Here is a 27393-nt window from a genome sequence, read left to right on the forward strand (position 1 = left end):
ACACTACAAAAATAAGAAAGGTGAGAGAGTTTAGATTTTTAGTTAATTTATGTATTTTAAAGTTCTGGGTTAACTTTAAGTTTTTGTTTTCACCTTGTGTTTCGATGGAAGCAGATTTCCGCTACTGTCAGAAAAAAGAGAAACTTTCTCAAAATAATGATTTAGAATCTCAGAATACTGACATGCTATAATAAGTCATTATTCTGATAAAAAAGAAATTGGTGCAAATGGGTTTCCATATCTGTACGGCATATAAAAAATATATGTTGTTTTTCTTTTCCATTTGTTGAGAAAATCAATAAATCATAAAGTCAAAAGTGGCGGGGGAAAAAAGCAAATAGGTGACACAAACATCTGAGTGCTCCAATTTCAAATCAGAAAAGCACATACAAAGAAAAAACGTCTCGCTCAAGATGAAAAGTAAGAGTGAGTTCATCACAAGAAGAGTTCAGTCCTGAAGAAAACACTGGAACCACTGCCCCGAACGGTACTAATGACACACGAAGGCATTGCTTTATATTCCTTCTAAAAGTGAGTGGAGAGAGAAAGGATGAAGACAAACACGAGAACGTATTAACAGTTAAAAACGTGTATTGGATCACTGTCTTTCATAATTACATTCATAGACAAGTAGAAATGAATTGTTTGAACAGTATATGAAACTTCAAATGCATACAATTCTGTCAACCGTTATGAATTTCCTTAATCTGAATGGGTGAAGGAGGTTCAGGAGTAAAACCAGCAGAAAAACAACAAGAACTGAACTGATGTGAACAGCTCAGGTGATGGAGGCTCTGTGCATTTATCACCAGTGACGCAACAGTGTAGCACCAGTACAACCATTTCATGTACAGCATAAAACCAGTACTGCAAATCTTATCGGCGCACCTCCCCTTTTAATGTTGTGCAGCCATTATTAATAGACGGGAAACGATAAAAAGACATCCTAATTGCACTCAAACCCAAACTGGACCATGTTGATGATGAACACGGCTCTCTGGAGGGTCCGAGTCTGGACATACAATGAGACGACGACGAGAGGACAATGAAAGGTCAATGAAAGGTCAAACTAGTAGAGCAGAACAAGGTGAGCTCTGTTCGGAAAAGAGGCAGAAAATATTACAGAAGTAGTTTTGAATGAAAAAAAGGATGACGGTCCAAAGATGAACTTGTACTCTCAAAGTGCTGTGAAGTTGTTTGTTTCACTAGTAGTGCTGATACAGTTTCAGTACAGATACAATACTTTTCAATACCTTTCTTTGAGGTTTTATACATTTTTTTTTCTCCTCATTTAACCAAAATCAAAGCGAGAGTTTAATGTGGAAAGAACTGTCTAAATTAAATAGTGTAAATGTGCTTGATGGTTGATGTGAATCAGGACGATGAACCTACCAGACATTTGATGTCAGCTGTTTATAAAAACAATAATCAGCAGCGACACCAAACGGGAAGCTTTCAGCTCCATTAACATGGTCTATCGGAGTCTCTCTAATCACATGGAGGGTGTGTATGTTGCTGATCGAGAAAGATAAAAATGTGTTAGAATTAAAAAAGAAAGAAAAAGATGAGTTTTATAAAAATAACATATACACCTTGTGCATTAAGGTTTTCCCAATTCCCATTAATTGATGTGTCACACTGACAGATCCGTTTTACAAAGATCAAATCTGAGATGAGAGCAAACTAATAAACAAGTGATTTGTTTTCATTGCAAACACTTTAGAAAGGACAGCGTCTAAGCTCGTCAGCTCGGAGACACGTTGATCGTCACGTGTTATCGATTGATCCATTTCTCAAGCGTTGTATTAAGACACACACACACACACACACACAAAACCTCACGCTTTCACAACTGATGACATTCGGTTTGGATTTGATGCCGCCCTTCTCTCAACACAAGAAAGCGGGCACAAGCACACACAGGCACACACACACAGACAGACACACACACACACACACACACAGAGTGAGAGAGCGAGAGAGAGAGAGCAAGAGAGAGAGAGAGAGAGAGAAACAGCCAGCAGAGCAGCCCGCCTCTTCCTCCCTCGTATCACGGCTGCTTCTGAACAAGAGCACTTGGAAACTTCACGGAGGAGCTGTATGGCTTCCATAAAGACCGTAAACATGATGGCGGTCTACGGTCTGAAACAGCAGCAGACGTTGTGTTGGTGACCATGTGAGTCCAGTTCTATGCAGCAGCCAGTGAGGCCAGGCTCCGTTTCTACACAACGATAGGCACTTAGATCCTGACGGAGACCGAGGTTCAGGTCATTTTACAGCTCGGAGGATGTGGACAAGGTGTTTATGCCTCATGTGTTTTATGTGTGTGCGTGTGTGTGTGGTGGAGATGCTATCACTCTCTTATGCTAGCAGAGTAGGAGAACTGAGGGAAATGTGCTTGCTGGCCGGGGTCCTCGCAGTCCAGACTGTTATCTGTAGGAACAAGACACAAGTAGGAGCATTAAAAGATAAGAACGGTTTCTTTCCGTAGACCATCAGGACACTGAACTGTGTCATTAATGTGCAATCGGTTTTTAATTATTTTAGTTCTGTTTATTGTTTTACTACTTTACTGATCAGTGCACCCCAGTTTCAGGATAAAGTTTTGTGAAATTCAGTGGGATCAATGATCTTTGAGAATATAAATAAGACGCATTTTTACCAAACAGGAAGTCAGCGATGTTGGATTTCATGCATCCATGTTCTACAATAATGTGATATCTGATTATAAATATCAAAGAAATGACAAACTCAAGTATAGAAGACGTAATGTTACTGCATTAATTAATGAGAAAACCAATTTTAAGTTCAAGCCAGACTGTGATCATGGACTGTGGTGGATCAGGACCTGACAGTGTCTCCTGTCCACTCAGAAGACACTTACACTTGTCTGGAGGAGTGAGCGTGATGGTCTGCGCTGTGAACTCGTCATCAAAGTACCGGGTGTCTGTCTCCGAAGTCACTTGTGGTCTGAAGAGTGGTGTGAGCTGAAGGAAAGGGAGAAGGTTGGGAACACACTGGGTTTAAAACATCACTTCATGTAGCATTGTTCATAACTAAACACAACTTGGTTACTATGTTGTTAATTGATGAAGAATTGAAAAAGCACAATGAATAAATACAGATTCAGGAAATAAAATTACATACACGGACAAACACTCGTATAGAAGAGAAGCTTATTTTGATTCTGATTCATGGTATTTCTGTCAGCTCACAATCGTGAGAAAGACGGAAGCATGTTTCCTCTGAATGACAGATATGAACGCTGACTAACATCAGAACGTCTTACCTTCCTCTGGACCACATCCTGCCAGTTGATGGTGATGAAGAACTTGTGGCTCATTACTTCTTTGGCATCATCGGCACCTCCACCCAACCTGTCAGTCCAAAGCAGATAACGTCAGTCGGTATTTCACAAACTGAACACGCAGACAGTACGAGTTGGGTCCAGTACCTCTGCTTGGGGTCCTTCTTGAGCAGACCAGCCAGCAGGGACTTGGCCTCAGGGGACAGGTTCCTGGGGAAGCGGATCTCCTCCATGAGTATGAGCTCAAACAAGCGCTCATGGTCCTGGTTGTAGAAGGGCAGACGGCCGCACATCATCTCATACATGACCACGCCCAGACCCCACCAGTCCACCGCCCGGCCGTAGTCGTTGTCTTCTAGGACCTGACAAACACACATGGGTCTGATTACAGTCCACAACAACAGCACTGAGATGTAGAGTTTAGATTTTGGACACATCACTTCTCTATCATCTATATATTTATATATATTTATACACACACATACATACATACATAGTGGAGACTCTAAATGTGTTGTTATTATGAGCCACCCTTCAGTACCTTACCTCAGGTGCCAGGTATTCAGGAGTACCACAGAAAGTTTTCATGGTAGCATCGGGGGTAATGCCCTCCTTACAAAGACCAAAATCAGTGATTTTGATGTGTCCGTCTTTATCCAGCATCAGATTCTCCAGCTGAGAGAGTAACATGACATACACACATTAGATGTTTTTTTAGGATCAATCGTGGGATAATAATCCATGTTTTTATAAACCTTTGACTGATGGTGAGGAATTCCATGACGAGGAGATTTACTGCTGTCACTTACTCAGTTTAAGTTAACAAAGACTTAAATAAAGACTGTTTTATTGTAATCCTAAAACGTTGGTCAAAGGTTTAATCAATCAGAGATTAAATAACCGGTATTGCTGCTTCGCAGGTAAGATCTAAACTAAACGCCGTCAGTTCATAAAATCATCCAGGGAATGTTGATTCATATTTGATCTGCGCTGGCTAGTTTCACAGTTTGATCTGAATTCACAAGCTGATTGACAGCTGCGTTAGAGACTCCTCCGCTCTGATTAATTGTTTTGTATGGGTATGGTAGAATCATGCAAACATCATTAGGAGACTCAAAGAGGGAGAGGAATCTGATTATCTGTCTCATGTACGACTGTCATATAGTGACAGAGTCATATGGTCATATAGTGACTACTGTCATATAGTGACAGTTTGAGCAAATATTAAGTAATTTTTTTTTTTTTTAAAGTTACCAACTGCAGCTTTAAAGGACTACATGCTCTACCTTCACTGAGCCACAGTCAAATATCACCAAATATGTTTGGAGTGAAAATCCTTTGACTGACTGATCATCATTACAGCAGTTTGTCTTTTCAAGGTGAAATGTTGAAACGTTGCCAAGCATCACCCTTGTCTTAAGGCTTTTCAGGCCAAATTTGAAGTTGATCTGATTAAGGAGGAGCATATAGGAGTATAAAACATGTCAATTGCTAGTGCCAGTAGGTGGTGCTATAAATATGAGTCAATATTGCTGTTTAGATGATTTAAATGTCTTAACATTTGGAACAGATTGGACAGAGTTACATCAAAGTTACAACTTTCCTTTGTTATTTTATGGGAAAATGCACGTTTTTGTCACCACGGTAACATAGTTCCATGAAGGCTTTTCAATTTAGTGTTGCAAAGGTCTGAAGAACACTGAAGAGATTATGAATGTTTTTTTTATCCACGATAAAATCCTATATCATCCCATCGCTAGTAATTACCCACAATGACTGTATGATCTTTTAATATTCACAGGTTCTTGTGCGTTGAGTTTCGCAACTCAATCAATAAAAACGGCTATTAAGCTCATTAAAATGCTTAAATTCTATTCTTATTAAAGGTGTCTTCATTATTGAAAGTTCTAGTAAAAAGTAAAATGAGAATCTTCTTTGAAGTCAGGATATAAACCTGGATGGATTCTGTTTATTTTAGAAGTAATAGCAGGACTCACCTTCAGATCGCGGTAAACAACGTCCCGTGAATGGAGGTACTCGAGCGCCGACACTATCTCAGCGCCGTAGAAGCGTGCCCGGTCTTCTGTGAACACTCGTTCCCGTGACAGGTGGAAGAAAAGCTGAGAGGGACCACAAAGAAGATCTGGGTTAGGGTCACTGTGCACGGCACACTGACGACATCAAGAGACATCCCATGTGACCGTGACGTCTCACCTCGCCTCCGTTGGCGTATTCCATCACGAAACAGAGTCGATCGTGGGTTTGGAAGGCATACTTCAGTGTCTGCGGGGAGAAAACCATCAACAATGACAGACATGTACGATCCCAGCAAAGTACCTTCTGGCTGTGTCACTGGATGAGTGTGAATATTTAAAAAGCATTGTAATATCACAGCAAAATGTTCATGATCCACAACATCAGTCGAGGAGCTTCTGACCTCAGCGTCAGAGTCCTATCATGTTGTGTTCTTACCGTGAGGAACGGGTGTCGTGTGTTCTGTAACACTCTGCTCTCTGTGACTGTGTGGGCCACCTCGTCCTGTCAACAAACACATTACTGTCACAAACACTGAAAACATGCTAAATATGAAAGGCACTTAACTATCTGACGGAATCTGTTCAAACAGCTGGGCTACAAGAATGAGGTGGCTGTTACATACAGTTGTCCCTTTATTTATTCTTCCACTCTGCCCCAAAAATTTACCATTGTCACCCATGAACCAGGAGGGGGCGCTCAAGTTCATTCCCGTTTTCATTTAAACACCCAGGGGTTGTGGTGTCGGGGTTAAAAGACAATTATGTGACCACACTCACTGTGTGATATAAGTATTGCTGTTCCTGTTTGAATGTATTCCTTGTGTCTTTATGCAGCTACCATTACACCTGCACGCTACAGTTATAAGTAAAAAAGATTTGCACATTTACAGAAATGTCTACTAACGTGCACCGCTTCTGTAACTTTAAACTGTAAAAATACAAAATAAATGAATACAATAATAAAGTGTGAAGTAGACTGGGGTAAGTGGTGTAGAGACGTGTAAAGGACAGAGCTTCCTTGTTTGAAGTAAGATGAAGGTTTGGTGGTGTAAGTGTAAGTAAAACCAATTGTATCTACACCTCTTACTTACCTTGGCTATGATGACCTCTTTGCGCAGTATTTTCATGGCATAATGTACTCCGGTGGACTTCTCTTTGACCAGGATCACCTTCCCAAACGTCCCCTTCCCAAGCAGCTTCAGGTACTCAAAGTCACTCATTGTCTGGAAAGTGCACAACTCATTAGGGAAAAACATTTTAACTCGTTCTTTTTTAACAACCTAAACATATACAAGTCGTCTCTGAAAAGAAGTCTTTAGACAGTGACTCATACATCTCATATACTATGTTCTTTTACAACAAATAATAGAGATGGTTCTCAAAAACACCTATATGTAATCATAGACTTAGGGCACACTCACACTACACCAACCGTACCGCCCGATTGAGCCTAATGTCCAGATGTTTGGCCCGTGTGAACGATCCGTTCCGTACTTAAGAACAGTACGCTTCCTTGGCCCCGGCACGCTTGGAAGAGATGGATGTAAGTACAGTATGGTTCATGCACGTGCACGTGCACGCAACGTGGGCATGACGTAGGCTTTAATCGAAAGGCCATCCCATTCATTATCTCTCAGTGTTCAATCCCCACCGTTAACGAGTCGATTTCTGACTGAAAATACTGTTGATGAGTGTGTAGGACACAGCGGGATTCTGGGTCGGGATTGGGCTTTAGACTCGTGGTGTGAGCGGTAGCAGAGCGGAGCCGGACTGGTACATTTATAATAAAAATGGCGCTTTGCAAATGGCCCTAGTGTGAGTGCACCCTCAGACTTAAGCTCACTATCGTCTATGTCCTCTCACCACTTTGGAGCGATTCTTGGACATCGACACCTCCATCTCCTCCAGGCTGCTTTCGCTGGGCGAGCCAAACATATCCATCGGTTCCTCATCCTCTTGTTCCCGCATCTTCAGACTGTTGGCCACCGACTGGATCGCCCGCATCCACTCCTCTCTGAAAGGAAAAAATGACATCAAACAAATGCACCAAGTTCTGAGGTCTTCCACGCAAACACACCACTGAATGACATTCGGGGAATCATCTAAAATGTTTTCCCCGAGCCCTCACACAAAGATACACTGTTACAACGCCAGTGCTTTTTTAAAAGTGAACCAAACAACAGCAGCATAATCCAAACCCAGGATTGCCTGCTGCTAGAGAACTGAATGGATCCACAAGAGGGCAGTTTTAACTTTGCATCGTCAGAATATAAACTCCAGGTCCAGGATTTAGCAAGCTCCGACTTACTGAACACTGTGTGAATGGAGCATTCATAGTTTGACCCAAGCCTGGCAGGAAAACATTTGATCCTGTTCTTACCTCTCCTCATTGCTGTCCACATGAAAGGTGCGTTCAATGACAGTGGTCCACTGTAGGCAACGAATGACAAATGTGTTGGGCCGGGGTCTTTCAGTCTTCATTAACTGGCACTCTGGAAAACAAAATGAAGATTGATGTTTACAGACCGGAGTCACTGTCTCTATCTAGCCATGTATCGGCTCGTCATGTCAGCTTTGGTTCATTTTGCTTTCGCCCAACTCCCATTAACCGACAACTAACTGCTTAACTTTTAAGTAAATTGACGTGAAATACAAGAGGCCATTTTCTTTCTCCACTGACACAATGAGATGCTGCATTTCAAAATGCTATATCTAGTTTTAATGCTTTAATTTTGATCTTGAGTTTATTGATCTGGTAACAGGTGCAGGTAACGATAATCAGCTGATATCAGCTTTTAAATTTTGATCTTGTTAAAGGCCAATCAGAAGCGTTGAGTACCTGACATTGATTCTGAATCAAAATGCTTTCAGTCCTGTTTTTTAATTCCCTTGACACAGCTGGACACACAGAATTGTGCATCCTGTCTGAGCATCTCAACTGATTAACATAGACTTAAATTAACCCATAGACTGACATGTATAACCAGTCAAACACGTCCTTGGTGGTTAACTGATAAATGGTATGATTAATACATACACTTAAGTGTATTTGAAATATATTTAATAATCAGGCATGTATATTAGTAGATACACAGTATAGTAAAGTATACCTGTTGTAGTTGTTGTTCCATTTCAGCACATAAAAGTTTATTAAATACACTTCGAATTGTGCTTTTCTATTTCTTTCAAAATTAGTTGCTCCAAAATAGCAAACTTCAAGTTAACTAATCAATAACACACTTGTAGTATTCTGATGATGAGTAGGTCTGCAAGTACACCCAAGCATACTAAAATGTAATATACTGAGTATGTTTATTTTCAGGAGGGTGGAGTTAATGACGTGTTTTACTTCAGTCACACAACGTTGTCACATTTAAAGTTAAACCAGACCACTAGCATTGACAAGTAGTAAACAACGGTTGTGTGTGGAGGACTGACCCGCCACTGAGAAGTTGTTGAGAGGTGGTGAAACCTGGTCGTTGAGATCAGGCTTCTCCTTGTAGCCGATGAAGGAACCGTCACTCTTCAGGATGAAATACCTGGGCCTCCATGTTTTGATATATTCTCCTGAGTCAGAACAAACAATCAGTTGGCACAGGTTATTAAGATGTTAATCATGCTGAACCAGAGGATTTTATTTAATAACCATTTAATAACCCTGTGAATTATCAGCATGACAACCGATAAAAAACAAAAACAATCGATCTGACAGAACAATCTCCTACTCTATGACAGACTGTACAAACCTGATAACTGCTGAACTAAACATCAAACTAACCATAAAAAAGTATCTGAGAGCCTTTTTACTTTTTCACAGTAGTGAAAAATACATGTACTTTAGTGTATTTCAAATAGATTTACATCATCTATAGTATATTGCAAATATTCTAAAAAAGAAATATAGTATATTGAAAGTATGATAACACCATACTCTCTCAACAAATACAACACACTTTTAAATAACTACTATAGTAGGGCTTGGTTCAAATAATTGATTTTCTGAATAAAATCCATCTTCATTTGAATGTTCCGATAGTGATTAATGAAATCCCAGGATCCGTCTTTTAATAAATGCCTTTTTCTGTGGATGCATGAAGTCTTGTCGTTGGTCTCGCGTGGCCAGCCTTTGGTTCTTCGCACACATTAATATTTTTAATAATGCACCAGGTTAGAGGGTTCCTTGTACAATTGTATATATATATTTTTTTTTTACCAGCGTGGAGTTAATTGCATCACACAGTGTTTTTAATGAACTTCGTCACTCTGAATGTAATAATTAGTATAAGAACATACTGAAGTGTGATTTGATGGATTGTATTCTATTAATTTTTGATTCTGTTCTGTGGTTTATGACAGGATTACCGCTGCTGTTTGTCCTGTTACATTGTATAAGTCCACTCTTACACACCATTAATGCTGGTGCATATTCACAGGGTAAGTGTGTGATTTCACCTCACGAGAAGGTTAAATTAGTAAACAACTAATGAATCCTCAGAAAACAATAGGACATCATGTCTGTGCTGGCTAACAAGAGGACCTCCAGAAGGGAACTTTGTGAAGGTCATGCTCACCTCTCTTGTGAAGCCAGCCCTCTCTGACTACATTGACTTCATTCATAGTGACAGATATGTTTCAGAGAGGGTCAGGATCAGGAGGTCGGGGAGGGGAACAGTGGACTTCTCTCTTGGCCCAGTCAAGTCTCAGTTTTCAGTTGTGAACAGCACCTGCTGAATGAAACAAGCAGCACAAAGAAAATAGGACCATCTTCAAATACTTTCAAAGCAGAATATCAGAGAAGTTACACTTTTTTTTACAGTGGACCCACTGTAAAAACATGACAAATCTTTATCAGACAATTTATGTAGAAATTAACCTTCCTGACATTTCACTGCCATTTCCACGTAACCTCATATCATCTGAATAGATGAACCAGCCTTATGTTTGATTAATCACAACTTACTTTTGTGCGTCTTATTGAAAACATGTACATTTTATAAATGACCAAACAAATGCATTTAGACTCTCTAGGAATAAACAGTCAATCAGAATGTACGCCTGCCTTTCATATTAGATTCATTGATATAAGTAGGCTATAATTATCAGAACAGTATAAACATTCAGGCTCCCTCATGACAATCAAACTTGAATTGTATATAAATGTTAACTAAAAGGCATTTTTACAGATATCCTGCCATAATCACGGAAAGATAACCCCTCAATATGCCACGATTGCACAGTTTACACTGAACATTCATTTCACTTAAACACAAAAAATGTGTTACCTGATAAATACTATAGATACTGTAATCTGATTGGGTAACAACGAATCTGTGAAACCTTTAAAAAACACAAACAGTTTAAACTAATGGAATTAAGTACTTCTAACACCTGCACACCTCACAGTGAAGTCACGTGGCCACACTATTTCATACAACAGCAGCAGCATTGCTGCAGCTAACTCTTGTTTTGATTACCATGTGATTTAAAAATGAGAATGTCAAAAATAAAGGGAAAATATCAAGACTAACTAATAGTAAGGATTTAATCAGTACATACTTCTGATATGTGTAAGTTGTGTGATTCTGTATGTTTACCATTAACACCTTTTTCTGGTCTCCTGCAGTCGGATGCGGACCAATACAGAAACAGAGATCACATTACCGGTCTGCTCTCATCACTACGCTGGCTACCTGAAACCTTTTACGATGAATCTCAAGTCCTTTTAATTATCTACAAAGCCTGTTATTTTCATAATAACACTTTTAACACACTTTCAAATAACTGTAGTAAAGTACATGTTCTATAAATGTATTATAGGAAAATATAAAGTTGCGTACATTTAAAAAAGATATATGCTCAAACGTATTATTGTAAGAATGCACTGGAGAAATATTTAAAAAAATTAATGAGTAGATTGTAATAAGCCAGAAGTATAACTGAGCATTTCAGTAATCAAGCATGTATATTGGTACATACACGGCCATGTACTTAAGTGTACTAAGTATACTTGAAGTTGTTCCATTTTAGCACATAAAAGTTCAGTAACACTTCAAATTGTGCTTTTCTACAAAATACACTTGGTAATAAACTTCAAGTTAAATTATCATGAACAGACTTGAAGTATACTAATGATTAGTGTGTCTTCAAATACACTAAAAACAAATATACCTAGTATATTTATTTTTCACCAGGGAAGCTGCCCAGAAACAAGTTAATTGGATGTCTAGCCTACAAATCTATATCATGACAATAAATGTCAGAGATCACTTGACTTGATTTTAATATCAGTAATAATATCTTTCAAATAACCTGAACTAAAAAAGAACATTGCCTAATGTATTGCCTAATGTATTCTGTAGCAATACAAAAAAAAAAAAAAAACATTCAAATGAACTACTGTAGTTATTCAATATGTATTTAAACATATTTACAAGGTTGTTGTGGTGAATGTTATCCAATGGGGGGCAACGAGTGTTAACACTTATTTCTCGCTCCTCTGCTGTCCACTCACATCTCATCAAACTACTACTATGATTCATCAACACAAACATGGCACTTAAATGTGGGTTTGTTTGCAAATTGAGCAGAAAATGAACGTGAAAGCACCTCTGCAAAACCTGTAACGTTGCCACATTTCTTTCTAACTCTGGAGGAGCGTGTACCTTCACCCCGGGTTGATTGTGTCACCTGGCCAGCGAACAGCGCAGGGCAACGTACTGTAAATGTTAAAATAACACGCATCGAGGCTACTGGAAAACACAACGTTGTGGCTCAAGTTAGTTAGAGACTTTCACGTTATTCAAAACCTAGTTTAATGCTCAGTTTCACCAACCACGCCACGGCTAACATGTAGCTAATCTCGGTATTGTTGTTGTTTTTGCTAGCCGTTAGCTAGGCTGCCAGTTACCATTAGTTAGCTAGCGAACTAACTAGCTGTTAGCACCTAAACGCTGACAGCTGTTAGCTGTATGCTAACAGTGATGAGTTAACTTTCAACGGACGATTAAGTTGGGAAATGTAAATCTAGGTCATAACTCAACAAACATCGGAAAATATCTATATTTAATGTGCACCTGAAGCACATACACGCCATGATCCACGCATTCCAAATAACTTAACGTTAAATGTCATCTAGTGTTACATTAGAAGTAACTTTGCTACTTCAAGTTAAAGCTTGGTATCACATATTACGTGTTTTACAGTGAAAAAGACACATCGCTTTCCATACGCTTACTTTACTAGCTACGGCAATGTTACTAAATTATATTTTACCTCCCACAAATGTTTGTTTCTTATTAGTAAACACTATCTTACATTAGCGACCATATGCCTTCTTCTAGGTTACTGGCGTAGCCTTGCTAATAGCGAGGTAACGTTAGTCAAATAATAATTATTATTAGGTATGACTTACAGGCTCGCCAATTCATCTCGTAATCCGATATATGTAACAGTTAATTATATCACAACGAGATTTAACGCACATTTTACTGACTTTATCCCACGTTGCTCTCGTTTCAGTGCAGTTTTAACAGGCTAGATCCAGAGCAGGCCATCCACCCAGGAAAACACCATGGACTCTCTTCTTCTTGGTATTAGACAGAGTGCTGCTAATCTCTGGACACACACCGCCCCCTACGGGCAACATGGCGCAGGTTCTTCTCAAAGTAATGTGTTTGCTCTTTTTAGTTTTGTTGAACAGGAGGCAACCTCTGGTTCTAAAAAGTGAAGTCAATACTGAATGTCTTGAACTTGTATTATCACTATTGGCCACAAGGGGACGACTCTTCTGGTTGCAAAAAGAAGTCTGATTGTATGGAAGTCTATGAGAAAATGGCCCTAATTCTCACTTGATTTATTATCTCAGTAAACATTGTAAACATTAGTTTATGCTCTCAAGCTCTAGCGTCAAGTCTTTTTCAATACAGCATGATGTTCACTTAGTAAATTATGGTCCATTTAGGATCAAATACATCAAAAAGAAGGGGGCTACTTTAGGGCAGGGATTCCTTGTGATTGACAGGTTTTTGCAACGACGTCACTACTGTCGATATCATGCTACCAATGCAAATACTAACATTATTTTAACACTTAGATGTAAAGTTGACCTTGAATTAAGAAGCTAACTTTGTTAACAGGTGACAAATCCATGTTGACGGCCGGTTTTAATTGCGAGAAACCAAAAGTGACTTCCACCTCTTATGTACGGCCCATGCTTACTACCTGACAGCAGATGGTCCCTGATTGGCTGGCCTCACTTGAGGAGGTGCTGACGAAATTTGTCTGGAAACTTCCTAATTCTCCATCTTTATCTGATTAAGGTCTAGGGACTGAAACATTGTATTTTTCACACAACATGATACATTGATAAGAATAACCAAACATATTAGCCCAATTCTCAGTAGGATATTTAATAATGGTAAACACCACTGATCAACCTTAGCAACAGTTTGAATCTCAGCTACTCAGAAGTGAATGCAAAAGTATCCTTGGGCAAGATATTAAACCCCAAATTACCCCTGAAGTCTGTGCCATCGGCGTGTGATTGTGTGGATGTGCAGGCAGCTATTCTGCCATCAGTATGAATGTGTGTAAATGCGTAAAAGAGACTGAATGTATAGTATCAAGCGCCTTGAGTGGCTATAAGCTAGAAAAGTGCTATATAACTGCAGGTCCAATTACCATTTACCATCCAAAAGGCTTAAAAAGGCATTTGTCATGTCAACATGACTTTAAAAGTGAGTAAACCCAATGCTGAATGAAAAGTAAGAAGGTACGACGTATACCAGTGTATGTCCTGCACTATTCCACTGCTCAGATGACAAGCTAAATGTTTCCTTAGATCAGCTATATCCTAAGATTACAATAGATTATGTTACATGAATCTACAAACACTACCCATAAAGTTACCTAAATCTATAACTAATGTAAAATGACTTAATTATTCCACCATGAAAAGCTTCGTCACTTGACATGCCTGTCTGAGTCTCAGTCTGTCTAAGTTTCAGTCTGTCTGAGTCTCAGTCCACTATAGAATATGAGGGTCCAGCAGCAAACTGGCAAGAACTTGTTGTGTTGTGAATTAATTGGACTTCTACATCTAGCAGGTGAATATTAACAACGTCATCTACAGCACATTTAAAATACGTTTTTAAGACTTTTACTCCAAACTTAGTACATTTACAAAGTCATTCCTCCACCTGTAAACGATTACTCAAATATTGCAGTAATAATTTTTCTGCAGATGTGAGCAGATAAATGAGCACAGCAGCTCTCGAATCTTACAAGAGGTAAGCTGGAGTTTGTTGATCTTCCTGTTACATGTAATGTACTGGGAAATAAGAGATTGTGGTGCAGAAGTGCTAAAGATACATTTGAGCTCATGTACAACTTTTGTCCATCAGAGAAACCTGGAAGAATTTTTCCAATGCAATTTGTCCTCGTTAGTACATTGTGTGACCACAATCCGTTAAACACCTTCTTTTTGTGTTACCCTTGAATACCAATATTCATATTGGCCTCAGAAATCCAGTATGTACCTCAGGGAAATATGAAGAAGACACAATGATAAATTAAGATAAATACATTTGTAAAAATAGCACAATTTAGCACAATCAGTTAAAAAAAGCCCAATCATTGCATGATAAACATATATTCATTATTCTCTTGATACATTCTTCAGTCTTTTAGTCTTCAGTCTTTGGCTGAGCATTTTGCAGCTCCTGGATCAGTGCTGGAAGAGAAAAACAGAGTGCGTTTGTGACTAAAGTTGCCTCGTCACCTGACTCCAGATCAGCTAATAGCAAAATGCAACTGCAATAGCCTCATTTTAACCATTAGAGGGCAGGCACTACGTGTAATTATAACACTGTGTTGAATTTAACTTAACACGATCAAGATTTCGACCTGCATCAATCAACAATGCTACTAAATGCACACATACATTGGTTTTCAGCTGATAAGAAGTGAATTGGGGCCTTTGTTTCCCTTCAATCCGTTACAGAAACTTCATAAATCAATCTCTTGACAATGGGCGGACTCACCTGTGATGATTTCCTCCTTCACCTTTTGAAGTTCCTTTTTCACTTCTTCAAGAATTTCCTTCAAATAAAAACATGTGCAACACCATTAGACCATGTTATCAAAAGGTTTAACATTATTAAAGTCAATCATTATATCAGTAAACAGCCTTAAGACTCCGTAATGACGATCTCAAAGATGGCATCCTGGACAAAAAGCTAGAACATTGCATCTGCAGTCCATTGTGCTGTCAATTTCATCACTCCCTGGTCGATTAGGAAACACATGCAGGTTCTTACACCATCACATTGTTTATTAACATCTTTGTTAATCATAAATGACAGCCACGTTTCCTATGCCCCACAGAGAACATTCTGCGGGTTTTGATTAATTCAAATTTAACATTCTGGGATGAGAAAGCTCATATATATATAGCTTTATATACACACAGACACACACACACACACACACACACACACACACACACACACACATATATACCAAAGAAATGGAAAAATATTTAACACACATTCAGAATAATTATTATACTATAGTACACTTTATATAAGTATAAGTGAAAGTTATGTGTAAAAAAACTAAATATATTTTTGGTATATTTTTAAAATATATGTTAAAAATTATTATTGTAACAATGCACTGCATTTAAAAAATAAAATAAAATAAGCCAGAAGTATAATTGAGCATACTATTAGTAAAACAAGAATATATTAATGGTATATCACATATATATTAGCAATATACTTAATTACATTTTTATGTACTCGTAACAGAACAAAATTGGATTTTATTGAACACACATGTATATTAGTACATACATGGCTATGTACTTAAGTGTACTTAGGATATTTGAAGTCCATTTCATGAAAGTTCACTAAATACACTTCAAATGTTGCTTTTCGACTTAGTTAATTCAACTAACATACACTTGATACAAGTTATTGTTCCAAAATAGCAAACTTCAAGTTACCTAGTTATTGACACACTTGAAGTATTCTGATGATTAGTGTGTGCAACTACACGCAAGTATACTAACAGTTAATATACCTTGTATATTTATTTTTCACCAGGGGTACCACACAGCTTTACTGTAGTAGTTGTAAGTTCAAATAAGGCAACCAACCTGTTTGATTCTTTCCAAATCACCATCACTTCCTGCAGCATCTGAGTTGCTCTTCACTACCTTCATTCTGAGACATTAAATAACGTTTACTCTTTGATATCAAGAAAATCTTAATTTCAGTCAGAAAGAACAAAAGCACTGCAAGTGTCGTAGGAAGTCTCAGAAGAGTGAGAGAAAGAAGGAGACGGGCTGCAGATAAAGCAGTGAATAGATCTCCCACCATCCCAACAACTGCTTACAACTAGATCAATGACATCTTCAAGTCTTTATGAAGACATTACAAGCAGAAAGTAGCATACTGTCCTGTACTGCTTGACAAAAGACTGATGAGAGTCCAATGCTAACACAGATTTTATGAATATCTCCCCTCATGTACAACGTGTATGAGATGCAGCTGCAGGGCTCTATCAGGCTAACATGGCGCAGTGAAGCAGAAGACTGTGACCAGAGAAGCATAGAAACCAGTTTCAGTCTCTTTACAGCTTCAGACAGAAACCACCAAATGTGGAGTGTTTTTGTTGTTGCAGTGAGACATTTGCCAGCAGCACACCAATAATGAAACCAGCAGTGATACCAGTGCAGAGCTCCTTCCACTGGTTTGCAGTCAGCATACAAAGAAGAGAGCATTGAGGACACGTGAGGACAGATACCTGGACATTGGGCTTGTGGTGGAGTTAGAAGGGGGGGCGCCCTTTTGATTGGTGGTTAAGGATTTGGGCCTGTAGCAAAAACATGCAGATCATTTTAAGGCAGCTGCTGATTGAGTGTTTGAATTTGTATGGGCGTCTTAGATATGATGGTTGACTGTGGAACATGATGTAATGCTGTTTTCACACCAAAAGGGAAGCGAGTTTCTCAGTTTGACCGGGTCATTTGTGTTTATTTGCTAGCTGTGCCGGAGATGAGGCAAGGCTTCCCTCCATGTAGACACCAACAAAGTTTAATCAGTCATGGCTAAAAAATGACTATTGCTGCTTTTCTACATGTTGTGAAGTCCCAGATACCTGTCTGAGTTCATAACATCATTCAGAGGTGCTCAGTGAATTTCACCAAGCTGTATTCACTGTATCTTATAAAACACACATCAGCTGGTTTATTACAGCTTGATGAACCCAAAATAAATGATTAATCTGTGATGATGAGTTGTAAAAAGTCTTATGTCAGGCTTTGTTAGGTCTAGATTGATGGGTGCTTGATGGGTGCTATGCTAACATTTTAGCTGCTCCATCAACACTCCAAATAAGGTAATTTATACATAATTACAGCAGCTACCTCGTTGTTTGTACCATAGACAGTCTCTGGCTTCTCCACATAGTCTGGTCTGGTCTCCGGACTAATATGAGCTACTATCGTAGAGCTCTGGTGGACCACGGACACAGGAGACAACATTTATTTCCTCCATTTCTGATTCAGCGACGACAGGAGGAGGATCTCAACGTTGATAGGGTTTTTTCATTTCTGGCTTGAGTTGAAATATTTCAACTAGCGCAAATACAAAATTAATTTGTGCATTCGTGTTGGGTTATTTGCATCATCCGTGCCACCCGGCATGAATGCATCATTCACTTGACGTTTGGTGTGAACACAGCATAACAATCAACTTCATGGATCAGTCTCTTACCTTGGAATGGTAGCTAATTTATCTTTGGGCTTTCCGTTGATGTCTGATGAAATATGATTATAAATTACTGTACATAAGATCACATTAAATGCAATAGATATGTATATATAGGAAGCTTTATTCCTAAATGGATCCAGTGCTTCTGTTAGAAATCACAGTTTTTTGTACTATGGGATTGAGAACATATTAATCCAAAGGAAAGCATGCATTAAGTCTAAAGTTGTGACAGTACTCACCTCCTGGTCCTGAGATTTTTGATTGTGAAGAGTCAGAATCCTCCTGTAGTCATGAACAGACATCATCAACTCAAAGGTTAAATCATGCTGCTCATTGTACAAATATTACAGAAATCACTGACAGGAGACTTACATTGTTGGGTTCAACCTTTTTTGGAGCAGGACTATCAGAAACCTTCCTCCTATTTGGAATAGTTGTGTTATAGATGTTCAGAATCATCGCATACAGATCTGTGTACATATCCCTGAAGTAAGAACTTACCTCCTAGCAAGCATAGCACTCATTTCTCCCATTAGACCTCCACCTCCACCTCCACCTCCACCAGATGAGGATGCTGGTTTTGGGGATGAGCCTGATGCTCCTTCCTCATCCTGGATACACAAAATCCCTCCACTATGATCAACTGACTCACTCTTTCATTTAGTTGCATAGCATGGAAACATCCATCATTGGTGCAACTTGAATCACCAGAGACCATACGATACAATATTATCACAATGACATTATCATAATACTTAAGTCATAATACAATATTATCACAAGACTCAAGTCATGAAATATATTATCACAAGACTTAAGTTATGATACGATACTATCACGAGACTTAAAGGCAGAGTAGGTAATTTGGAAAAAACAAACTTTGAACGCATAAACAGAACCATAAAAGTCCCGCCCCCTTCGTTCAGACCTCAGTTCACAGCTGTCAACGCCAAACAAGTGCTCAAGATTGGCATAGTGCATTGACAGACAGGCAGGCCATCCAATTATTTTCTCCAGTCCAACTTTTTTGTTTGGACAGGGTTTTTACAGTCCTGCCATGGACACAGATGACATTTTTTTTTTCTTATGTCAGAGCATTTAATATATTCATTGCTATTGGTATGTTACAAGGATTTCAAGTAATATTACATAAAGGGTTTATGAATAGAATCACCTACTCAGCCTTTAAGTCAAGATATGGTCTTATTGCAATTTGAAACATTTTACGATATGCAAACACGAAATGAGTGTTGCCATAATATATATTCTGATATATTAACTGTTATGATTTTAAATTACGCAGTTTATCAACATGTTTTATGTAATCAGATAGAGTTTTCGCTAGGTTCATCTCACTCTAATTTTTAATGCAGCAAAATGTGTTGGTTGGTCAAGCAGACTGACTGACCAACACTTCATTTGTTTTGACCAACTTCCTGCAATACTGGCAATATTAATAGTTTATATTATACAAAATCAATACTTGGCGTCTGTCTATCAATATGATTGCCATACAAAATACTGCAATACTAAGCCATATTGACTTGTTACCCCATCTCTGCTACATATTTTAAACAGTCAAGAGCACCATGGTAATTTCATTGATGAAGTACACAAAGGAGAAATGCTTGTACATTACCTTGGCTGTTTTACGTAGTTTGGCTCCCAACAGAGCTGCTGCTAGATCGTTTCCACCGCCACCTCCACCTCCACTTCCTCCAGCAGGGGGTGGAGGTGGTGCAGGTGGGGCCGAACCCCCTGGAGGAGGTGGTGGAGGGGGAGGTGGAGGTGGACATGGTCCTGAGGAAGGTGGTGGGCCTGGGGGTGGTGGTGGTGCTGGTGGGGCAGGAGGAGCAGGAGGAGCAGGAGGAGCAGGAGGAGCAGGAGGAGCAGCAGGAGCAGTTGGAGGAGGAGTTGGGGGAGCAGGGGCGGCCTGCCTCTCTCTCTCCAGCCGATCCTTTTCCTGCTGTTCCTGCCTCTGGCGCTCCAGTCTGGACAGAGATTTACAGATCATTCTAATGTTGGCTTTTAAAAGTAGTTTCATGTTTATGATTTTACCACAGTTAAAAAGTGCAACCCAGTCTCCAACTAAATATTCCCATACAACTCAATTATACTACAACAAACCATTTTCCAGATTAATGGTTTACTACAAATTAGTAAGGTTTAGATTACAAAACAATAAGTTAGATTTAGGCAACTACTTGGTTAGATTTGGTAATACAAAAAACCTCATGGTTTGGATTAAAATGTCCATGAAATTTAAACATAACAAAGGACATGACAAAACTACTTGGTTCAAAGTCCACTACCCAGACCTCCTCCCTACACGGACTTCTACAGACTCAAAAGAGTCTGTAGAATTTGTGATACGTCTAATTTAAATGGAATCCACAACAAAAATACATTTCCCTCGAAACACTTTTAGTTTACTTTTCAGATGATCAGGTTGAGCAGTGTTTGTATTATGTTTAGTACTGGAAGAAGTTGCAGATTCGCTGATTCATCATTTCAATCAAACCACAAGAAACACAACAGCATACACAGGCTGCATATGCAGGGTGATTCAGCTTCTTGAATGTGAGGATTATCAGGTCTTTAAGTTAATTAAAAGAAAAAACAAACAAGCAATCTGAAAAAAACGTGGACTTTGGTGACAGTTTTCATACTTGTATGAACATGTTCAAAGTTAATTGAAAAAACTGATCAACAGAGCAGTCCATTCTTTAAAGAAAAAAAAAGCCTCAAATTCACAGTACCTCTTCTGTTCTTCCAGCTCCTGTGCAGAGGGTCCATTTTGAGTCGGACCTGAGTAAAAACAATGTTTCGACAAGTGTGATGATCTGAATCTAGGCTATTTAAAAGAAAGCAGCAGATAACAGAAGGGTTATGGTGCAGAGAATCCCCAACTAAACTAGAGCTTCACATTCATCATCATATACATGGTAGAAGGTATTATCAAGATGATAACATTTCTATTTGTACATGAACTTGATATTGCTCATTAACAAGCAGCAACCTCCGGTTCTGAAATTTGAAGTCGATGCTGGAGAGCCTTTTACCTGCATTCTCTCTACTGACCATAGCAATTCCTCTGGTTTAGTAAATTATGGTCCATGTAGAGTCAAATAGACCATAAAGCTGGTTCCATGAATTACACATGATATGGCTGCACTCACAGTAGGCTCACCATGCTGAAGCATGATTGCTCCCCCGCCCCAGTCCCAAGCGGGCTTAAGTTCTCCTTGAACATACGTCATCATGTTCCTCTTGAACATACGTCATCACGTCGTAATACGACACAAGCATTAGGTTTTATGTAGATTCCAATAAGCCCCTCTCAAAGTCATCATAAAAGAGAACAACAAAGAAACTTTACTGCAACTTTACTGGCAAGTCACGTCTCTACATATTCCGAGCTGTGCTCGTGCAAGCACAGTACGGAGCACTCACACTAGTCAAGCAAACTGGACTTTGGAGGTAAAATGTGCCTGGACACAGGAGGATTGCCTAGTGTGAGTGTGCCTTCTTGCTGTATGTACCTGTGCCAGCCGCTGCAGTGAGAACATCTAATGCATGGAGCATGGAATTGGCAAAGAGATCAGCATCCTCTTTACTGCCAAAGTTCAACCCCCACACCTGTTTGGGATCCCGCCACTGGTGGAAGGTTGGGGTGGCTTGATTATACTTGATCCCTTTGATAATGGGACAGTTGATCACCACCTGGCATGAACAGGAAGGAGAGTGACTGTACTGATGATTTGAGAGGTCATGAATAACTGTAACAATTAAAACAGAGTTACCAGATGATTGATTCAAATATATAATCATTTGTGAGTTTATTTTGTTCATGCTTGATTTGCATTAGACTTTAAAATTGCTCGATATGGTGATGATACGTTGGTTTTATTGCCTAAACCTAACGTTGGTTTTGTTGTCTAAACCTAACGTTGGTCTGGTTTTTTTAAACCTAACGTTGGTTTTGTTGTCTAAACCTAACGTTGGTATGGTTTTCTAAACCTAACGTTGGTCTTGTTGTCTAAACTTAACCTTGGTTTTGTTGTCTAAACCTAACATTGGTTCTGTTGTCTAAACCTAATGTTGGTTCTGTTGTCTAAACCTGAGTGCTTATGTTGTCTGAAAGCCACAACATGCTTCTGAAACTGTGGTAATGTGAGCTGCAGAATATAAAATTGTGGTACCGCCAGCCACCTTCTAACTTCCTTTGCTCCTATAATAGTGTTGGTTGACAGCCTCTGAGCGAGGCCAACGATGTTACCATGGCTTTGCACTCCGCCGAGTGAGCAGTGGGGTAGTAGTTGATTGCAATCGATACCCACACCTCTACATTGCGCCTATCTGACGCACCGTTCCCTTTAAGCATTGATGAAAAGATCAACAGCTAAAAACTCACTTGTGCTATGAAGTGTCTAAACCTAACGTTGGTCTGGTTTTCTAAACCTAATGTTGGTCTGGTTTTCTAAACCTAACGTTGGTCTTGTTGTCTTAACTTAACCTTGGTTTTGTTGTCTAAACCTAACGTTGGTTCTGTTGTCAAAACCTAACCTTGGTTTTGTTGTCTAAACCTAACGTTGGTCTGGTTTTCTAAACCTAACGTTGGTTTTGTTGTCTAAACCTAACGTTGGTCTGGTTTTCTAAACCTAACGTTGGTCTTGTTGTCTAAACTTAACCTTGGTTTTGTTGTCTAAACCTAACGTTGGTTCTGTTGTCTAAACCTAATGTTGGTTCTGTTGTCTAAATCTAACGTTGGTTCTGTTGTCTAAACCTAATGTTGGTTCTGTTGTCTAAACCTGAGTGCTTATGTTGTCTGCAAGCCACGACATGCTTCTGAAACTGCGGTAATGTGAGCTGCAGAATATAAAATTGTGGTACCGCCAGCCACCTTCTAACTTCCTTTGCTCCTATAATAGTGTTGGTTAACAGCCTCTGAGCGAGGCCAACGATGTTACCATGGCTTTGCACTCCGCCGAGTGAGCAGAGGGGTAGTTGATTGCAATCGATACCCACACCTCTACATTGCACCTATCTGACGCACCGTTCTCTTTAAGCATTGATGAAAAGATCAACAGCTAAAAACTCACTTGTGCTATGAAGTGTCAAGGGAGGAAGTAAGAAGCCACAATGCAGTGCAGCGGCAGGTCAGCAACATTTTAAAGAGTACGAACAAGCTGTGATCTCCATTTTCATAGATTGATATTTTGAGCTTTTATTGCACAAGATTATGCAGCAAAAATTCAGAAATCTGTTCGATGAACTTTTAGAAACTCTACATGCAAACAAAGTATTGCCAAAGTTTGGCGTGTGTGACCATCTACCAGAGAGACTCTACATGTGTGTCCGCTTGTCTTGTACCTGCTGGTCGGCCTGTAGTTTGCGGCCCACCACTCTGAAGGTGTTTGCCGCAGGGTTGTGGTAGATCTGGACGCGGCTGAAGCAAGGACTATCAGATCCCACCGGCACCCAGCGCTTATTGGCGTCATCATACATCATGACTGTTGACCTGACCTGGCAAATACTGGACTCACTGTAGGAAGGAGAAGTTATGAGGAAACGATGATGAGATGCAGAGTACAAGACCGAACAACACAGTCTCACGGCAGTTCATGAAACAGTCACAGTCAAACAGTGACTGCATGTCGATTGGTGGGGATATTTAGGATCCCGCCCCTTCCCGTGTTCCTTACACAGTAGTCAACGGCAAGAGACAAAAAATGTTTTCATCCTGTTTGAATTGTAACACAATTTACACATATTTGTCATAGTATTACGTATTTTGTAAAACTACATCTCTTGTCTCACACAACGCAAGAATGAGTGAGAGACAAGCTTCAGAGAGACGCCACTAAACACACTTTTGGATGTCTTTCTATTCACAATCCTATACCTCACCAGTTATATGACCAGTTATATGACATGTAAAATTATGTTTTAAATTGACACACGTCATATGTGTGGCACAATGGCACAATTAAAACAGAAAAAAAGTATTTGTCTCTATCTCTCGACTACCGTACAGATTTATTCTGAAAATTAGTCCCATGGGGGACACAGGAGGTTTGTAAATAAACTGGCCTGAGATTGATAGGAAGCTTTGATTTGTCTGTTCAGACATGGAGGCTAAATGTTCATCTGTTTATTCCAGACAAACAGGAAACATGCAAACCACAAAACACCAGGGTGGAGACTAAAGACACACCCTTGGTGTGTCAAGTAATAATAATTCCTGATTTAATAATATTTTGACTGTATAGGCCTAGACTGCATCTTATTCATAGGAAGGTACTTAAATTAACATATAACATTTGAGAACTGGCTTTTTTGTTAATAAAGGATTTTGTAGATTTACATTCCTGGTATGAATCGTGCATTAAAAATTACACTTCACTGATCAATTATATGATATTATTTGATGATTGTTACATAGATATAAGCAACAACAATTCAGCATATCTTAATACTTTCGGGTAGGATCATCTGTAACAATGCATCATATCTTTTTAAAGTTCAATGTGTAAGACCTGCCCAGAATTAAAAAAATGATCGAACATAATAAAACACGTTTTATCAATGTATTGTGCTGTAAATGTAGTGCTCTTGCCCTGCTGTTACTGAGTAGATGGCTGTTTAAACAACTGTTGACTGTACATGTAGATTGTCTGAACCTGGAAGTGGAGTTGAGTTAGGAGCATACACCTTTAAACAGGTCACACAGCACACAAAATCTGAACATGCTGCAGTATTTCTTTTAGAAATGTAGTGAGGTAGAAGTATAAAGTAAAGTGGAAGTACCTCATACCATTATAATAATACTTCAACCAGTGTAAAATTACCAGACAAAGATTATTCATATATTTTATGGACTATTTCAGGCCTTTGCGAGACTTAATTGTATCTGTCTTGATAAGTTTGAATTTTTTTCATGTTTGCGGATTTACTTATTTCTATGTTTATGATTCATTCGTGGTGACTTGTTGCAGAGTCTGCAGCCTGTGAGAACTACAGGATTTTACTTCCTGCCACAACGGCTTTGACCACTTCCTGTGTTCAGCACAATGCTACCTAATATGGACTACTTTATCTCACCTGCAGTGATACAAACCAACTTCTTAAAATCTGTTTTAGGGCTTATCGCGAAATACAGATAATCCAGCTGTGATGTTCATTTATATTTTGTTTGTCTGTGAGCTCCAGACGTAAAGCAGAACTAAAGCGCTTATTAACGCCTCGTTGACCAACGTCAAGTGTAGAGTTGACAGTGAAGCAACAGCCTGTTCTGCATACTTTATTTATCCGAAACAAAGTCAAAATGATTTGATAGAGAAACAACATTTTGAGTGGATTAATTTGATCAGTGTTATTTAAAAAATGACTCACCTCATATTTCAGCTGTAGTCAGATTCACTTGCTTTTTAAGAATATGCTTCTTGTCATCAGCTTGAATCCTCTTCTCACCAGTACATTCGTTTTCTATTCAGTCCGACCAGCTGCCGCTAGATGTTGAGCACCTCCATCGTCTCATGGCGGCGTTTAACACCAACCACTTGCACTTCTGCCTTTGTATCTCATTTCCTAGACGTTTTTTCTCTCTCTTCCTGTTCTCGTCTCTTTCACAGGTTTTTTTTTTTATTTTTTATTTTCACACCTCCCCCTTTTCTGTCTTCCTGTGGCTCTGCTGTCTGTCTGCTGTCTGTCCGCTGTCTTCCTTCCTTACAGGTGGGTTCATTTGGGGAGCCGGGGAGTTTTTATTACAAGTGGTGCCCTGTTTTGTGTCTATGTCTGTGTGAGTCTGTGTTTGTGTGAGTCACTGTTTTAATTCAAAAGAGGACCTAAATGCAGACACGGTGCAGACAGGTCAAATTCAACAAAATACAAGATTTAAAAAGGAAAACCTGGTGCAAAAACCAACAGGCAACACAAACTGAGGGAACAGGCAGTGCAAAGTACAAAGGAAAAATAATCAAACAGGACTGACTGACTTACTGAGGACAAACCAGTAAGACATTAGGAAGACAGGCAGGATGACACAAGGAACATGAGGGGAAATGCAGGGACTCAGACACCAGACTGGGATAGGGTGTAGTCTCGACTGGGCATACCCCCGACAGGAAATGTGGAGCTGGCATCCCCCAGGAACTGGCGAAATGTGGAGTGGGACCTCAACACAGGAAAATGCTTGGCGTGAACCGGGCGCCCTGACACCATAACTGGCTTGGCGTTGACTGGGATCCCCTGACACTGGACCTGGCCAGGAACCCCGGCTTGCCACTGGCCTTGGCGCTAACAGCTGATCCCCTCAGTTGCCAGGCAGCGGAGACTTTGGATTGCTGGGTAGCTTGGAGAATCAACGTCTCCCCGTCTACAACCCCGCTTCCGAAGGACAAAAAGGAAGGTTGCTGGCTGACGGCTAAGTGCCTGAAGACGTCAAGGCCTTTCCAGGGCCAGGGTTTGGTCTGGGGGAGGCTGGCGACTAGTTCATTGAATGCTGGCCAGTAAGAGTAGCTGCATTTATTTACCAGTTGGAGGAGAGATAGCTTTTTGACTCAACCTTGAGTACAATGGGTTGCAATAATCTAAATGAAAAGAGATACAAGCATTGGATGACCTTCTCAAGAACAGGCGGAGAGAGAGAAAAGACCCAAGATGCTCGTTATATTTAATAATATGTATTATTATTTATTTAAATCATAGCACTGTTGTACTTAGGTATCCTTGCTGAACACCTACTACTTTACTCAGACGATGACATAACACTTGTTTCTATTTTTTCTCTCTTACTTTATCAGCAATGATACGTTGTGGTTTCTTTCTTTCGACAAATGTACTTATTGTAAGTCGCTTTGGACAAAAGCATCTGCTAAATGTATTTAAAGGGTTGCTGTAAAATATCACACCCAGGTTTCTGACTGCAGCTTTGACATTTGAAGACAATGATCCAAGATGGTTCTGTAAAATAGGGATGGACTTTTGACATTTATTTTCATTTAAATGGGGAAGGTTTTAAATCTGACAGGCAGGATAAAAGATGCATATAATTGCCATTCACCGGTTTTGAATATGACATAGATGTATAAGTCATCTACATAACAATGGTAGTGAATTTATTTTTTGTTTATGATCTGTCCCAGTAGCAGCATGCATATACAAAATAACAACAAGCCAAGGATCAAGCCTTTGGGAACCCAGCGGGTCAGAGGAGGTGTTATCCATGTCTACTGGGAAAAAACTGTTAAGATAGAAACCACTTTCAAGGTTA

At 39.4% G+C, this 27393-nt stretch overlaps 2 protein-coding genes across 6 annotated transcripts; both read right to left on the minus strand.

Moving 5' to 3' along the window:
* Nucleotides 1-573: 573 nt before the first annotated feature.
* On the minus strand, nucleotides 574-12943 carry LOC311025920 (RAC-beta serine/threonine-protein kinase-like). 4 transcript variants are annotated; one of them, XM_084029082.1, is made up of 14 exons: nucleotides 12825-12943; nucleotides 9915-10067; nucleotides 8782-8910; nucleotides 7724-7835; nucleotides 7207-7357; nucleotides 6435-6566; nucleotides 5780-5845; nucleotides 5522-5590; nucleotides 5305-5427; nucleotides 3854-3982; nucleotides 3455-3669; nucleotides 3290-3377; nucleotides 2885-2987; nucleotides 574-2433 (listed from the first exon to the last, which is right to left on the minus strand). In XM_084029082.1, exons 2-14 carry the CDS (start codon nucleotides 9958-9960, stop codon nucleotides 2354-2356), a joined length of 1443 nt encoding a protein of 480 aa, XP_083885208.1. In that variant the 5' UTR covers nucleotides 9961-10067; nucleotides 12825-12943; the 3' UTR covers nucleotides 574-2353. The 4 variants fall into 4 exon arrangements, with proteins under 4 accessions (XP_083885208.1, XP_083885210.1, XP_083885209.1 ...); XM_084029084.1 differs by having other exon boundaries at nucleotides 9915-10070; nucleotides 12825-12930; XM_084029083.1 differs by having other exon boundaries at nucleotides 12836-12925.
* Nucleotides 12944-13735: 792 nt separating this feature from the next.
* On the minus strand, nucleotides 13736-25711 carry LOC311026190 (uncharacterized protein). 2 transcript variants are annotated; one of them, XM_084029577.1, is made up of 13 exons: nucleotides 25515-25709; nucleotides 23493-23664; nucleotides 21662-21842; nucleotides 20879-20927; nucleotides 19759-20110; nucleotides 18621-18730; nucleotides 18492-18540; nucleotides 18359-18401; nucleotides 18123-18165; nucleotides 17152-17220; nucleotides 16502-16568; nucleotides 15384-15441; nucleotides 13736-15073 (listed from the first exon to the last, which is right to left on the minus strand). In XM_084029577.1, the coding sequence occupies exons 1-13, from the start codon at nucleotides 25517-25519 to the stop codon at nucleotides 15027-15029; spliced, it is 1245 nt and encodes a 414-aa protein (XP_083885703.1). In that variant the 5' UTR covers nucleotides 25520-25709; the 3' UTR covers nucleotides 13736-15026. The 2 variants fall into 2 exon arrangements, with proteins under 2 accessions (XP_083885703.1, XP_083885704.1); XM_084029578.1 differs by lacking the exon at nucleotides 17152-17220 and having other exon boundaries at nucleotides 25515-25711.
* Nucleotides 25712-27393: the final 1682 nt, after the last annotated feature.

This window comes from Eutrigla gurnardus, assembly GCF_963514095.1.
Source record: "Eutrigla gurnardus genome assembly, chromosome: 15".
In the NCBI taxonomy this organism is placed as follows: Eukaryota; Metazoa; Chordata; class Actinopteri; order Perciformes; family Triglidae; genus Eutrigla; species Eutrigla gurnardus.

Excerpts from the sequence above, each read along its gene's own strand:
- LOC311026190 (XM_084029577.1), bottom strand. Across the intron at positions 18,166-18,358 it reads AAAAATCTCAGGACCAGGAG|ACATCAACGGAAAGCCCAAA; the intron begins GTGAGTACTGTC and ends ATATTTCATCAG. Across the intron at positions 17,221-18,122 it reads AAATTAGCTACCATTCCAAG|GCCCAAATCCTTAACCACCA; the intron begins GTAAGAGACTGA and ends TTTTTGCTACAG.
- LOC311025920 (XM_084029082.1), bottom strand. The coding sequence starts at position 9,960 with ATGAATGAAGTCAATGTAGTCAGAGAGGGCTGGCTTCACAAGAGAG. Across the intron at positions 3,983-5,304 it reads TTGTTTACCGCGATCTGAAG|CTGGAGAATCTGATGCTGGA; the intron begins GTGAGTCCTGCT and ends TTACTCTCTCAG. Across the intron at positions 2,434-2,884 it reads GCTCACTCCTCCAGACAAGT|ATAACAGTCTGGACTGCGAG; the intron begins GTAAGTGTCTTC and ends TTGTTCCTACAG.